The sequence below is a fragment of the Tetrao urogallus genome (genome assembly GCF_951394365.1).
Source record: "Tetrao urogallus genome assembly, chromosome: 11".
In the NCBI taxonomy this organism is placed as follows: Eukaryota; Metazoa; Chordata; class Aves; order Galliformes; family Phasianidae; genus Tetrao; species Tetrao urogallus.
The window spans coordinates 13,978,101-13,994,600 of record NC_136824.1 but is presented as its reverse complement, the minus strand read 5'-3'; the positions used below and the strand labels follow the sequence as shown (position 1 = coordinate 13,994,600).

Below are 16,500 nucleotides of genomic sequence, written 5' to 3'. Positions count from 1 at the left end.
TTGTCAAGTTTCTCTAGGATAAATTACCAGAGAGACTTTTGGATCTAACTTCAGCAGCGCAAGTCTTCGCTTTATTTCCCCCTGACCACAGTTGTAAGAATGCAGTCTGTTTCCTGGAAAAGAACTGCTTTTCTGAATGAACATCATGTGTGCTCATTTAAGAACTTGCAAGGCGTAGAATAGTTCAAGCTTTGGATAGAAGGGAATTCAAAACCAATTCATACCATTGCTTCTCTTGAAAACAGTTTCCAAAAATGGCGGGGGAGTTCTGACCAGAAAAATAAATTGTGTTACTAGAATTCCATCCACAGCACTTCTTAAAATTCCTTCGTGGTAATGCTGTAAATGTCATGCCGTAGTTTTGATAAAGAAATTTTGTATTTGAAAAAAAGTTGAGTGAAACTGTTGTAAACTGGAACATTGAAACTTACCTTAGCTGAAGAAGATGGGAAGCGACTGATTTTTCCCAGAGCAAATGAGTTAGCAAATGGTAAAGAACGCTGCACGTTCTTCTGTATAGGATTTGTAACTTAGTATTGCAGTTTACTTCTACTTTTATAGAAAGTTTTAATGCAGACTGGATGATGTTTTTTCACAAGAAAAGTGGGGAAATTTAAGTTACTTTTTATATATGCTGATTTTACATCTTTGTGTAGGGGTCTGTTCTCATTCAACTTCATCAGTGATCTGGATGAAGGGATGAATGAATCGTATCAATACTTAAAATATGTGAGGGTGTTGAGTGGATTGGGCCAGGTTCTTCTCAGCAGTGTCCAGCAACAGGACAAGGGGGAATGAGCAAAACTGGAGCTCAGGAAGTTCCATACAAAATGAGAAAGAACTTTGCTGTGAGGATGACAGAGCACTGGAACAGTCTGCCCAGAAAGGCCATGGAGTCTCCTCTGGAGATACTCAAAACCCACGTGGATGCTTTCCTATGTAACCTCCTCTAGGAAACCTGCTTTTGCTAGGGGGTTAGGACTAGATGATCTCCATAGGTCCCTCCCATCCCCTACAATTCTGTGAGTCCATGATATATTTTTCTAGATCAGAGTGATGCAAAGCTTTTTGTAGTGGTTTTTTTTTAAAGGCATCTGTGAGTATGAGATTGAGGGACTGGAGCTTTGGGAAGACTCAGCGTGTGATCTAGACTTGAGAAGGTTGGCAAGAGTGAAAAATGCAATAAAAAGGAAATATAGTAATAGAATTATCTTTGAAGTACTGGATAAATTGATTTTTTTTTTAATTTTCTGGTTGCAGTGATGCAGTTTAAATTGGGATTACAAACGCTACGCTTACAAATCATCAGATATCAACTTCCCTCATGAAATATTGACCTTGAAAGAGGGTGTGAGTTCATTCTTCACAGAACACCACTGCACTGGCCATCTTTGCTTTAAATTCTTGCTGAATTTTTCAAGTTGCCGTGTAGAATCAATAATAATAAGCAGGAAAGCATGAACTACAGAACATCTTTAAAAGGAGAGCAGTAAACTGGACTGTTGGAAATTAATATTCTTCAGCTACTTGAAATACAATCTTAACTATAGCCTATTGAGATTTTTGCCACAGAATGGTAGCCCAGCTTGTAGCCTGCCGCTACATGCTGATAGAGTATTGCAATACTCTGTCACTCCAGTGCAAAGCATTACTGAAAATTGCTGTAAACAGCACAGTTTTAGTTAAGAAGCTGAGCCCAGGATGAAAGATAGATGAAATCAGCTACAGACTGTATGAGGATGAAATTCTTCATGAGGAATTAAGGGCAACGCTTATAGTACTCCTTTATGCTTCAGCTAAAAATATTAGCACCGTAAAAATTCTTTGGGGGCAGAGTGGAGGTGGTAGCTGCAGGATGATCCAAACATAAGGGCACATTTTCTTTTTTTTATGGGGAGACCTCATTCAGACTTGTAAGGTGATGGATTTGAAATGAAAGTTCTGTGGATTCATAGGCAGCCATTCATAGGCATTCCAGGCAGCCATCTTTCTACAGCTTCATTATTAACACCAATTTAATCTTAGCCAGCACTCTTTCTTATGCCATTTAAGTTGTTGAATTGAGTAAAATTATGACGAATATTTATATTGTGGCAAATTCTTGATAATGCTACTTGTTTTAGTGTAGTTTTGGGAATTATACTGAATTACTTTTCTTTAGGAGACCAAGAAGGCAGGAAGTTCTTCACCATGACTCGTGCCTTCTGAGCTTACATGGTGCAGCTGCTAAAATCTGGTTGGTTTTGGTTTTGTTTGCTTCTGATGGAAAGACAAAAGAATGAAACGTTACCATTTAAGATTGTTTACAGGAACTAGTCATCCAGGGGCTATCCTATATGTTGCTTGAAAGTAAAAGTGGCAGTTTTGACTGACTTCAGTAAGGGCTTCCTTCTCATAGATTCTGTTGGCTGTAGCCAGCTGCTTTAAGCTTTAACCTTTCTACATCTTACATTTTATCTAGAGCTATGAAACAATACTTTCTTTAAACTCTAGATAGAAGGCAATGCAATAATATGAAGTTTTAAATTCATTTATCAATTTCAAATCATTTTCTGTTCAGTTACTACCTTGTTTCCCTTTGAACAAAAAGCAAATTTGATCTTACTTACTTTTCCTGTACAAACTGGGATACTAATAACAAATTGCCTTATACTGCAGATTGCACACGTTCTTCTCACACAATTAGTTTCTCCATCTTGAAGAAGTAGGCTGTTGAGTCCTTAGCATTCCTAGAGATATGACTATGTCAGTTTAGTACAGGGAGGATTAATAAAGCTCATATAACTGCAGTTAGGAGTAGATTGATGTTATCAGTGCTTCATATCTCATTTTCTACATAAGAAGAACTTCAACAAGCTCCCACTTAGTCTAATGAATCATTACTTTATCAAATAATAGTAAGGATTTACATGATTGTATCTAAGCGCATTTTATAATATTTTTAAAAAACACAATGAAGTTTTCTTCTATAAATAATTTCATTGAGATTAAACAAATTACAAACAGTAGGTTAGTCAGCATCAAGAATTCCCATAGGAGAAAAAGTCTTCAAACCTTTTGGCTTACCAAACAAGGACTCTGAAAGTGTTGCATTTTATCTATTTCTCACAATTGTGACAGGACAGAAAATCTATCTTTGATGTAACCAGGTCCTCAACCCTAAAGTTTTATAAAGTGAAAGCTAGCACATTGAATTTGCATTAAATATACAGTGTGCAGCAAAATTATTAGTAAATTTCATTGTCTGTTCTAAGTCTGCATTTGAGAACAATTTGTTTGGACTGGATGATCTTTTAGGTCTTTTCCAACCTTGGTGATTCTGTGTTTTATAGTGAAATTGAAAATTGGCTGAGTAGAGCCTTTGGAGGAAAGGATCAAATCTTTCCGTCATGCTTAAACAGCATCTGATGTGGCTGCAGCCTAGAGATACTATAAGAGCTGCATAAATTTAATGTTGCATGAAGTTATGCATGTACACATGACAAGAGTTTAAGTAGGGACTTAAAATTATAGCCATACAGATAAAGGAAGCATAAACAAGAGGGAGCAGAGGCACCTAAAAATCAGTGTGTTCTCCGTGATCACAAAGGACATGCACTGCACAGTTGGTTCACACCTCAGTGATTAATGGGACCTTACAGGAAAGGTGATGAAAGACTGTAGTAGTGTAGGACAAGGAGTAATGGTATCATGTTGAAAGCAGTTAGATGTAGATTAGTAATTAGAAATTTTTTACCACAAAGGTGCTGAGGTGCTGGAAGTGGCTGCCCAAAGTGGGCTCTCTTTAGCCAGGTTGGCTGGGGCTTTGGGCCAGTGTGATCTAGTGGGAGATGTCCCTGCTTCTGGCAGTGGGATTGGGGGTTGTACAAAATGATCTTTAAAAGTCCCTTCCAACCCATTCTGTGATTCTGTGATTCTATGATTGAATCCATGTTTATACTTCCTTATCTATTATCTGATTAACAAGTCACTTTCCCATCTGCAAGATTTTCACATATCTCGTCATTCCACCTGGTTCTGGAGATAAGGGCTCTGCAGATGTTCTGGCAAAGATAATATTCTGAAAAGGAAGTGTGGTCAAATGGCTTCATGAAGACTAATGGGAATATTTGTCAGCCTTGGATTTTCATGTGTCCTTAGACTAACTGATTGTTTGATTCTTCTGCATTGTGTAATGCAGTGGTTTTCTGTATCTGCTTCTGTGTTTTGTTGTGTCTTGTTCATAAAATACTTGGTTCAACAGAAAGGAAGGTGAGAAAAACCACTTTCTTGGCATCTCAGAATGCGTGCCACTGGCTGGCTGAGAGACTTGTATGACATCCTATGAAAAATTGTTGGAAAACATTTCCAAGCTGTCTAATTTTTCTGTCTGTCATGTGAGCAGTCAGGTGAAGTTTTCTAAGCTTGCCTTTTTTTGCACAACTGTTAATATAACTGTTCTTTTCTACTATCACACAGTTTTTCCCCAAGGTCAGGGAATATGTAGCAGTGTAACATACACTTGGGAATCTGATAGGATTCCAGTACAAGAAGGTGATTTCTTCTGATCAGTGTCTTTGTGTCTCTCTCCCTGTTCTGTACAGCCTTGCGAAGTCGATCAGGGCGGTCCATCATCAATGGAAACTGGGCAATTGATCGACCTGGAAGATACGAAGGTGGTGGGACAATGTTCACTTATAAGCGCCCAAATGAAATATCCAGCACTGCAGGAGAGTCCTTTTTAGCTGATGGTCCAACAAACGAAGTCCTCGATGTCTATGTAAGTTTCTTGTAGGATAATGTTTCTGAGGAAAAAAAAAAATTGTTTGGTGTTCACATGCAACACTTTACTGCATTCAGTACTAACACTTGTAACTGTTTTGTTTTTTATTCTTGCAACACAATTTTGGGTATTTTACTATCTCTTTCACATAATGCTCTGAGCTGATGTTTAAGTTTTTATTGCTATCTGACTGATGCGTAATATATTATGATCCCGGAAGAAGTGGATCAGGAAATGGATTAAGGAGATATTTTCAAATAAGTATCACAAAACAACTTCAGTTGAAGTATAAAATATCTTAATGTTTAAATTTATACTTGGTATATTTTTTTCTTTTACAGTGAGTATAATAAAGCTGGCATGATGGTCACAGCTTTATTAGTTTTGCTCGGTGTCTGCTACTGTGGATTGTCAAATCTAATTTGTTTGGACTGTTATCTGAGATGTTTCTTGTAGATATGAGAAATATTAGAATTCATTATAAGCTGACAGCATAGCGTCTTCCTGTCTTTCCATATTTGTCTTTCCATATTTATCTTCCCATACTGTACTGGAAGAGAGCTAGCTAAAAGAAATCCAAGGTTCAGAATGACGCAGCCTCTTTTACAAGTTTGAAATATGTAGTCACACAGATACAGTGTCTTCCTTCAGTCTTTGTCCTGCATGTAATTGTTTTCATCTCTACTCTACATTTTTACTCTGTGTAGAAAAATGGAAAGATTTGCAGATGGGAACTCCAAATGGATTGTTGTTCCTATTTGCTGAGACCATGCAGTCTTTCTTCCTTTCTCAATTAAGATAAAATAAGGAAAAACACTCTGTAAGTTACTGCAGGTTTCATTAGCAAGATGGTAAGAAGTGCTTTACAAGTGTGAGGTGTGCATTGCTTCAAAGACTGTGGTCCACTATCTCAAAAGCAACAGTGCTGTATAATTCCATCCTCCTTATGGGAAAGCTATTACAATGTATTCGTAGGGACTTCATCAGTTAAGCTCACTCTAATGTGCCTGTAAGCTGTTGTAGAAATGTGGTGGAAAAACCATGGAAACAATTGGGAAGCTGATCCTGGAACCATCTTAAGAAGAGGGTGCTGGTGCAGGAAGGTGAGGGGTACTTGGCAGCCAACTCCTCAGTGCTTGGTTCTCTCAGCACGAAAGACAGAGAAGGTGTATTTTTAAATAACAATGTAATGTTAGAAGGACCAACCCTTACAGAAAATTCTCCAGATAACATATCATCAAATGGCTTGAAGTAGATGATCTCTAAGGGACATGGTTTACAGAATTGTTTAGCTATTATACTTGAAAAGGGAAAAGTGATTCTAGGATAAGGGAAAAGAAAGGTCTGTGTCCTTAGTTGGTGTTAATTGGTGTGACAAATTATTGAAGGCCTGAAGCATAAATCTACTGTAGGTCATATAGCCAGTGGCATAGCGTGATTCTTTGCCTTTTGGCTTGTGGTTTGTTAGGACCAGAGAACTACTGCAAGCTCTGGGGTTTCATTTATTTATTTTAAAACAGATTTTAAGTTTAAGTGTACTTTGGACCTTCTACCCCTCAGACAATCTAGGACTTTTAAAGCAGTAGAAGCAGTTCTGAAGTAATCAAAGCTAAATGAGTGAAGTTAGCAGCTGATGACATCTGTGCATCTCTGGTATGGGTGTTTTGAGGCTCTCAGCAGCAAAGCCAGTAGGGAACTAGAGTATTCTGCTATCAGTTTTCAAAACTTTCTTAAAGTCCTATCTTCTTAGGCTTCATTATGCCTGCCTACTTAGTTAAGCACACAAGAACTGCCTTTGGAGGTGTGCTCATGTCAACTTGCATGGTGCTGTTCAGCAGCCTTCTGAAAACACTTGCATTTGTTTTCATATTAAAAGCAGCGAAGTTTAAGGTTCCCACATATGTTCATAAAGAACACTTGAAAGAGTTGTTGTGGTTTGCTATAAAGCAGTGAGAAGGGACTGTGTCTGCAAGTGCATTACGTCTTCATTCACTTGCAAATGGCCATGCAGGAAAGATGCCTCTCCGGTCACCCTGATAAGTATGGGGGCCTTTATAATCCGTTCACTTAAGCTTTGTTGAGTAATGCATATGATGAGACTATTAGTAACTTAGCTAGCTGGCTGTTGAGACACCATTGAGTGGTGTAGGGGTAGCTGCATGATGATAGAACAAACTGTTTGATTTGCACGTGCTCTGTTTGGTATATCTGATAAACCTTTAAAAAGGCGGCTTGATCTGTAGATCAGAGTGTGTGGCACTTGTTTTTCTCTGCTTTGTTTTTTTCTTGCTCATATTTTCTGAGGCATCTGCCAAGCTCCCCCTGTCAGTGTTTTGGTGACTGCCCAGGCCAAGGTGGGTCCTGCCCACTGCAGCTGCGCTCAGCTACAGCCTGTCAGACCTGTGGTTTTTATGGAAGGTTTAGAGAAACAGTTTATCTGCCATCACAAGCTATCTCAGTTTGCAAACATAGTCACCTTATTTTTTCACTTTTAAACACGATCATTAAGCATTGTTTCTGTAATAACCAATGATAAATAATGTTACACAGTTGATCAGTTGAAGTACATTTTTCAGCGTTAGCTATGTAACGATTGGAAAAAGCTAATAAATGGCTGCTTTTCTTTTTAGATGATACACCAGCAGCCTAACCCAGGTATACATTATGAGTATATCATTCCAGGAGACAATGTCATCAGTCCTCAGTTGCTTGCTCACAGGAGGCCAGGTAAAACGCCAGTATTTCCTATTACTAAGCACATTCTGTTTCCTGATAAACTAATGGAGAAATCCATACCATTAAGTTCAGTGTAAACAATTTGGGAAAGGCCCAGAATTTCACCTTTCTCATTGAAATAGAAGTCTGCATAGATTTGTTAACTTAAGTGAATTTCTGCTGACCTGAGTAGCTGGGAATCTCATCATACATTTCTATTTTCAGCAACAGTTTTGTTCTTAAAATGTTAACTGTATGCTTTACTTGACCTGGATTGTTGTAGCCGTGTCTCAGAAATTAGATTTTTCTTTTCAGAGTTTGAGCTAATTTAAAACAATCCTTCTCATTTTCATTTTCTTCTCCCAACCAGAGAGGATGAGAGATAAAACTGGTACCTCTCCAAGCTAGAATTTGGACAGATTATGATCTTGATTCTGAGCTGTGGAGAGGTGTGCTGTGTGTACCAATAGGAAGTTCTGAAGGACAGTAGGACCAAACTCACTTGTAAATTTTCTACTTTTACTGTTCATGCCTTGACAAATTTCTAAGTTTTTATGCAGGCTGTTCGTAATGAAGGACAGCTGTACAGTAATGTGAGGAGACACAGAATACAGAGTATGTTACAAAAAGTGCTTTGGAAAACGTTGACAGGGAGCATTAATTCTACAGTGTGATTGGAGAGTCTTCTGTTCTTAAAGTGTTTGCTGGCTAAGACTTGGCTGTTTTAGTGTAAAACAACACAGTCTTCATAGACCAATGTTAGAAGTCTCTGCATAAGAAATAAAAGCTGCTTTCATGTTTAATGATACTCCAGTGTACTGATTATTAGTGGATGAAAACAGACTAGTTGCACGTGAGGTTCATTATGTTCCTTTCTTTTCAATATGCTTTCCATCATCAGGGGAGCCCTTGAATGGTCAATTAGAAATGCCTGAAAGTACAAATCACAATGAGGAGGATTTGCATAGGGAGACAGACACTATCACTGGACAGTCAGTTGGAACTTTCCCAGTTATTCAGCCAGGAAGATTTCCTTCTCATCAGCCAGAAAACCAGGTGCCTGCTGTGCAGCTATCAAGACAAAACCGAGAATACAACTGGAAACAGATTGGAAAAACTGAGTGTACCACTACATGTGGGAAAGGTAAGTGCTTCATATAGCATTCACAGAAAATAGATACAGCAGAATTCTGGTGTTGGAGAGGAGAAATGTGGAAATCTGTATTATGAAGTGCACTTCAATAAAACAATTTAAAAAACTGAAGTACAGAGTATATAAATTAAAAGGAAATGCATCATTTGCTTCTGGAGGTGAATATTTCAGGATTTTTTGTCAGGCTGCTCTTTTACACCATTGATACACAGCAGCTTTCCTCAGTGCTCTTTGTCATTCCTTGTACTTCAGTTTGGCTTCTCCAGCTTTTGTCTGATACACTCTTCATGCTTTTTGTATCTTTGTCTACAATTTTCTGATCTTTACAGGACAGTTTTGCAGGGCTTCCATCAGATCTTTACCTCCTTGAATGTTACTGGTACAGAAACGAGGTGTTTTCTTAGCTTTCCCTACAATGCTGTGCTGTACTTTCTATGTACTAAGCACTTTACTTTATATTACAATGTAAGCAGTATAGCTTTCAAGTATATTTGGAAGTTTTGGATAAAAATTTAGTGTGAATTTCCTTTTGTTACGCTGTGCTTGTTATGCTTTTCCTTTCTGCATCTGTTTTGGATTCTATTGCTATAAAAAGCTTATATTGCAGAATTTTTTGCCATCTATCATCTAATTTTCATTTCAGGGTCCCAGTACCCAGTTTTCCACTGTGTCAACAGAGTCACACATGAGGAAGTTCCTGAGAATTACTGTGACAGCAGCACCAAACCTATTCCAGAAGAGGAGGCCTGCAACATTTTCCCATGTCCAGCTTTGTAAGACACTGTGGTTTAAGTCAAGAGAAATAATCCAGTGTCATTGCAGTTTTGCAGGAGAACATCTGGAGTAGGAAACGAGTTTGAACTTCTAGGCACCGTACACTTAACATTACGAAGTGCAGAGTGTATTTTTTCCTTTAGTGATTTGTCTTCATCCATTTTCACTGTAGCAGTAGCATTCAGAGGAGTCAAAAGGGAAGTTGTCACCAAGTGAGCCCAGTAATTTCTCAGTTTTGTGTGGTTATTCAGGCATACACGTTATACCTGTGGTCTCTTTATGGGAATCTTTTTTATACCAAGTGACAGCCTTCTGCAAATACTTGTCTAAAGAGGCTCTGTAGGTTACATTACCTCATGTGGGATCGGTGGGCTGCAGTATCTGCCAGTTCATTGCATGGTGCTGTATTTAAAGATGAGATTTACCTGGTAGAACTCACAACAGCCCCCTAATAAACATGACCTCTCTTCTGGAATTCAGTAGTTGTTCAGCTCTGCTCAAAGACTGGATTTAAAAGTGGTAACCATTGCTTCTAGAGCTCCCAATATCACAGGCTCAGGTGTGATTCCTGTGGAGCAATTTACTTAGAGATTTTTTCTATTGTAAATCATTTTTCTCAAGTTTTTCTTTTTGACAACTCATTAATTCCTTTTTTTCTTATTTCTTTTTTTTTAGAGATCAATATCAAGAATATAAACAGAGATATGTAAATATTATTTTAAAATAATATTTGTTTGTAATTTTTTAATATCAAAATACAAATACTAGAAAGAGCACAGGGATTTCACTCATTCTCCACAGGAGTTCCGTAATAAAATGTTTGAACTATTCAGATATTTCCCTTCCTTATGTGTTATGCCTGAAACTAAAATTGAACAGGGAAAATGTAATGTTTATACAAAAAGATTAAAGAAATGGAGTGAAATCTGTGTTGTAATTAGAAAAATGTATCTAGGGATTTTTTCTTCTCTCCCTGGAGGTGTTTGAGGCCAGGTTTAATGGGGCCCTGGGCAGCCTGCTCTAGTATTAAATGTGGAGGTTGGTGGCCCTGCATGTGGAGGGGTGATTGGAGATTCATGGTCATTGTGGTTCCTTCCAACCCGGGCCATTCTGTCATTCTGTGATTCTATATTCAGTGATCATTTGCCATTGCAGTTTTATTGTTGAATTAATGCCTATATGGAATAAGTAATTTTTGTGAGCCTTTACTGAACTGAGTTCAGAAAACAAAAAAATGCAATATGATTTAAATTTTTAGAAGGTATCATTAAGGCAGAAATATACGTTATAGATAGATTCTTTAAAACTAAAAAAAAACATACAACAAAACAACACAACTATGAGTGACTCGGTGTTTGTAATATGCTTTGAAACGTGAATTGTGCAATCTAAACACGTGCTTATTGCTACCATCCATTACAGCTAGATTGTTTGTGGGATATAATGTTATCTTCATAAGTGATTGTTTTGCATGCAGAGTTTTAAGTATCATCTCAATTAGAATCATGTCCTTAGAGTGTTACTGGGATTAGCGTTAGATTAATCTTACGAATCTTATGAAAAAGCTGCTCTTTTTTTTTTTTTTTTTTTTTTTTTTTTTTTATTCCCTTTTTTCCCTTTCCCTCAGTTGGGACATAGGGGAGTGGTCTGAGTGCAGCAAAACATGCGGCCTTGGCATGCAGCATCGACAGATCTTATGTAGGCAAATATATGCCAACCGTACCTTGACAGTTCAGCAGTACCGCTGCCATCACCTGGAGAAACCAGAGACCACCAGCACTTGCCAGCTGAAGATCTGCAGTGAGTGGCAGATTAGGACAGAGTGGACTTCAGTAAGTATGACTGATTAGTTTGGAGCATAAAAACCTCAGAAAAGAATAAGTATTTTCTCAAACGTATCAGCAATTAAAAAGTAAATTTGATTTTCTTTAAAGCAAGGAAGCAGAATGTGAACAGCCCCAGAAATAAGGAAATATTAGTTCAGAAATAACCTGCGTGATTGTGACAATTAATGTTTTCAAAAGGTGAAAAAGAGTGGTTGTGTAGAACAAAACACACAGATCTCTATGCACAGAAGCACTTAAGCTTTCTGAACAATGATTACTTTTTAAAAATACTCTATGAAATGAAGTTAAAAGAAGGCTAGTAGGTTTGCCTGTGGTGAAAAACTGATGGCTTTTCTTAGCATATGGAGTTTAGTTAGAGGACTGATTTAACCTTATGTATGTGTTAAATATAGAGGCAGTCAGTAGTAATTGGTTTGAGGCTGTGCTGAGGTTCTCAGATAAACATGAATAATACAGTTTTGAGCTTTAATTTCTTTGTTGTTTACAGAGTTTCTGGCCAACGTGACAACCATCCTCAATACTTCTATGGCCATTGTAGGGAGGGGAAGTATTCCAGTGTGTTAGGTGTAGTGATAAACAAATCTCTTTCAGTTAGACATGAAACAAAGCAAAAAACTTTTACAGAGCTGCTGAGTTGTGTGAATAGACAGACCATGAAAAGTTCCAGAAGAAAAGAGAGCAGAAGGCCTTACCTTTTAACAGGGGTTCAAAAGATGTTTTTCTTTTCAATTCTCTACCTTTGTATCTGTGTATAGACCAAGATCAAAATTTCGCAGAGTACGTCATTGTGTTATTCAAATACCAGCAGCTCAATTTGATTAGATACAGAAAGGCTCATTGCAGATAGAATTTGATTTTATGTTTTTCAAATACATCTACATAGTATGCAATAGAATGCTCAGACTGAAAACATGGTTTTGAAACTACTTACTCATTTCTATTCCCCATTCCTAAATCTAAGATGGCTCTCTGAGTATGTTATTATCAGTGAATGAGCTATGCGTGAAGTGATAGATCTTGTATAGAGTCCTGATGCAAACTACTGTTTGTTACAGTGTTCAGTACCTTGTGGAGTGGGGCAGAGGACTCGAGATGTGAAATGCGTCAGCAACCTTGGAGACGTTGTTGATGATGAGGAGTGTAACATGAAGCTGCGGCCAAATGATATTGAGAACTGTGACATGGGACCTTGTGCTAAGAGCTGGTTTCTTACAGAATGGAGCGACAGGGTGAGGCTTCTCATTGTCTTTATGTACTGCAAAATCTTCTAAAACAACTTAAATGCATCAGAATTTAAAAAATATGTAAATGTATCTAGCCATAGGAGGAGTGAACGTATTTTCTATGTTTGTGTTTGATCTGTAGAATAGGCAAGAACGTACAAAAAACAAGGATCTCAAGGGCACTTTGAGTTTGTGTTAGATACAAGAATGCATAGATCATGAGTATGTGGCTGAACATCTGGATTTAGCATTGATCTGTGTCTGAGCTTCCCAAAATACTGAGTGAGCTGAGATTTATTGCTCTGCCTTGCTTAGCCCCAAGTCTTAAGCTTCAGATCTTAGGAGTTTCCCTACTGTTTCTGTAAGTGATGGAAGTTTGAGGTCTGATGTCTGGCTTTAAGCTGAAGCCATAAAACAATTTTCCTATAGCTTTTAAAAGAGGAGAGCAACTTCACAAACTCAGGAAAGGTTGAATTGAGACTTTCTGTATTTCATGAATATAGATATTTTTTAATTCCAGTGAGTCTGACTCTGAGCATGAAAACCATACAAAGTGTGGTGATGTACCTTGTTTTGTTTCACGTCTGGGTTCCAAGATGTTGTTCACTGTTGATACTCGTGCTTTCATTAAAAGGCTGATGAACTTAAGCTAAGACAAAATTGGTATTTTGGTCTTTCTCATGGATGACAGCATATTAGATTCCATCTATCCACAAGCCAAGTTTTCACTCTCTATGAAATCCTGATTATATCTCCCTTTTCTTTGACTGATTGTTTTGGCAGGCAAATACTTTCACTTACAGAAACATGACGATTTCTTAACTTCACAGGTTCATTATTTATATGATTTTAGTAGAATCTCCAAAAACCAGGATAATATACAAATCTGGGCACTCAAAAGATCTGCATCACCTTTCAGATGTAGAGAAGGGTGAGGAACTTCACAAATTATAACGATGTTAGAAAGACTGATCAAGTTTTGCTAAAATTAGAGACCTGCAAAACTTTCAACCTCCAGACAACTCAAATACATTTTATTAAGAAAAGATCTTTTCTTGCGTAGCATTGGCAGGAAGTTATCAATTGAATTACAGATATTAGTGGAAATGGGAAAGATTTTACTGTTGAGTAAATGACTTATGGGGGAGAGGAGGGAAAATATTTGCAGCTATCATCATCAGCTAATACAGTTCTATTACATAAAGCACACACATTCCAATGAAGTTTCTAGAATCCATTTTTTTTTGTTATCCCACACTGACATTTTGTGTGCTGCAGAATTAAAAATACTTTCTGTAGCTGAAAGCTGGGACTGCAGAATGTTACTATGCTTATTTGTATGTATTAAATGAGACATAAAAGTGAAGTAGGTAATGTAGAAAATACCAGAGTTTTTTCCTACAACAAATGTCTTAGGGTCAAAGAGTAAATAATGGATTTTTTACCTTCTCAGATTTTATAAGTGAACAAATTAATTACTTCCAAATGCTTGCTACTGTTGCTGGCAATATTCACCATCGTTTCTGCCAGCAATTCATTTGGAGTTTGATTCTAAAAGAAGAATGGAAGAAACAGCTCATTTCAAGAGAGAAAAAAAAAAAAAGAAAGAAAAAAAGATTAAGACTGGAATGTGCAGAATCACACATGTCGTGGAGTGAAAATGGGCATTCCTGGTTGTATGGGCTTTGTGTGTGTAATCTCCCCAAAAAATTCTTTAAAAAATACTTCAAGCCAAGCCACATTTCAGCAGTAAGCATAGATCAGTGATGGGCAGCCCACAAATGGTTCAGATAAGCAGCCAAAAGTTCAGATGGTTAAAGAAACCTTGTTCAAACCTGTTGAGTCTGCAAAACTGTGGTGGAAATGTCACAAGAACAGACCTTCATTGTGAGATTTATTACATGCTTACTTCAAGGCCCAGATGTAAATACCACAGAACAGTCTCTCCCATTGTGTTTTGACATTATGGCTGTGGCCAGAAATGAGAGGTAAAAGAATCTATCTTGACTTTTGAGAACACAAAGTTTAAAATGGTTGAGCTTAAACTTGATTACAGTCATAAGAGAAGGCCTGATCCGTACTTTCCTGATCCTGTTTTGCAGACACTTAGTGTCTACTGGTGCATGTGCAGCAAGCAGAGCAGAGGCGGGTTAAGTGCATGCTTTCTCTTTCAGCACAGGATAGATCAACGTTGCCCGTACAGAATTATGCAATGAATGGGGTATTTCAGTAGAGATGTGCTTAATTTTTGAAGCCTCAAGAAAGGCAGTTTGTTAACATAAAAATGATGCTGTGCTTTACTGCTGGTGTTCTAAATTTCACAATTTGATAACTGAAAGCTGTTTATCATTAAAAAACGAACTGTTGTATGAGGGCTGCTCCAAAAATAATGCCTCCTGTTTTATGATGTTGGTTCATTATGGCAGATGTGGATGTTGGTGGTGTGCCAATAGAGGGTGAACCTTCCTACCAGTATTCTGTGACAGTTTGCCATGTGATAGATGACAGCAGAGGGGCAGCCTGACAAAATGGTATCTGACATGGTAGTATGAATGATGCAAAGAGATGGAATTGAATTCCTTCATGCAGAAAAAAATGCAACCATTGACATTCACTGACATTTGCTGAATGTTGATGGAGACCAAGCAGTGGATGTGAGCACAGTGAGGCAGTAGAAGATGCATTTTAGCAGTGATGACAGTGACAATGGGGCGTCTCCGCTGGTAAAAGACTTTGTGAACATGGCATGCAGGCTGTTGTTCATCACTGGCAAGAATGCATAGCTAATGGTGGTGACTATGTTGAAAAAGAGTGTTTTGTAGCTGACAATTTTCTCCATCAAGTAGTGTTCTTGTGCTTTTTGTATCAGTTCTACTTTCCGTGGAAATAAATAGGATACTTAATTTCAGAACAACCGACATATTTGCTATAAATTACAAGTTCTTTTATTTGTCCTTGAAGTAGTTGTAAATACTGTATCCTCATATTTCCCAGGATCTATTTGAAACAGACTTTTTTTTACTCATTTCATTGGGAAAGAAAGAGTACAGGCTAAAAGTCTCTAGCAAGACTCATCTGACTTTGTACGTGCCCATATGTAGTACATTTATGTGTACATTTATTTCTGTATCTTCAGTATAAATGAAGAGGATTGGCTTTAGCTTCATGGCTTTGTCTTCTACGTTATCTTTAAATCTATTTACCTTTAGGCAATCTAGGCAAACCTTCATGATGTACTTAAATGCATTTGTGTAAGGATGGCTTCCTGTTTCATGATTCTCTTAGGATGGAATGCTGAATTAAAACTGCGGAGATCCACCAAACTGCATGCTTTAATTAGCAGAGTAATGCCAGTGAACCTTACTGAACTCAGCAGCAAAACTAGATTGACTGGAGTTGATGAGATTGTTGCAAACATTTCACATGACTGATTGTTTGACAGCTCTAATTTCTGGAATGATTGCTTCTCCTATGGCTCAGAAGCAGAAAACTGGGTCCTTCTGATTTACAGCAGTGGGAGATTCATCAGTGTTTTCTGCCAACTGTCTGCAGCATTCTCTTCTTGCATTTTTATTCATTGCTGTCTCCTCTGTTCATTTGTTTGTCATTTTAGATTTACAGCATTCTTAGAAAAAAAGCCAAAGTACATGTTAATGAGATTCTGAGGCCAAAATAAACTATAAAGAAGAAAGAAAATGTTACTCATCAGGAATCACAATCCAGAATGATCAAACACATGCTCTGCATTTCAGTTTTTTTAAAAAGAGTAACTGCAATGCTTCCAGTATGCTACAGAGCACTTCTGTATATCTTTCATTAGAGAATTACAGTGTGCTTTCTAAAAATCAGTGCTTTATTCCTCACACACCCACAATGTTACCTAACTGGTAAAGGTGGGCATGTTGACCGGTCAAAGGTGGAACCACTGGAGCATATTGCAGCTCACACTCTTCTTTCCCAGTTTTTTATTAAAATCCGTAAAGCTCAAGTAAAATCTCCTAGATCCTGAAAAGATAAAGGCAGAGA

At 37.6% G+C, this 16,500-nt stretch overlaps 1 protein-coding gene across 1 annotated transcript in view; it reads left to right on the top strand.

Annotated features, from left to right (window-relative positions):
• Positions 1 to 16,500, top strand: part of THSD4 (thrombospondin type 1 domain containing 4) — a gene marked incomplete at both ends in the record, with an annotated part of 236,750 nt that overhangs the window by 208,227 nt on the left and 12,023 nt on the right. Inside the window, 6 exons of the mRNA XM_079540750.1 lie at positions 4,584 to 4,759; positions 7,393 to 7,489; positions 8,379 to 8,621; positions 9,274 to 9,403; positions 11,032 to 11,236; positions 12,307 to 12,480. Coding sequence (XP_079396876.1) covers positions 4,584 to 4,759; positions 7,393 to 7,489; positions 8,379 to 8,621; positions 9,274 to 9,403; positions 11,032 to 11,236; positions 12,307 to 12,480 — 1,025 coding nt within the window. The remainder of the gene's footprint in view (positions 1 to 4,583; positions 4,760 to 7,392; positions 7,490 to 8,378; positions 8,622 to 9,273; positions 9,404 to 11,031; positions 11,237 to 12,306; positions 12,481 to 16,500) is intronic.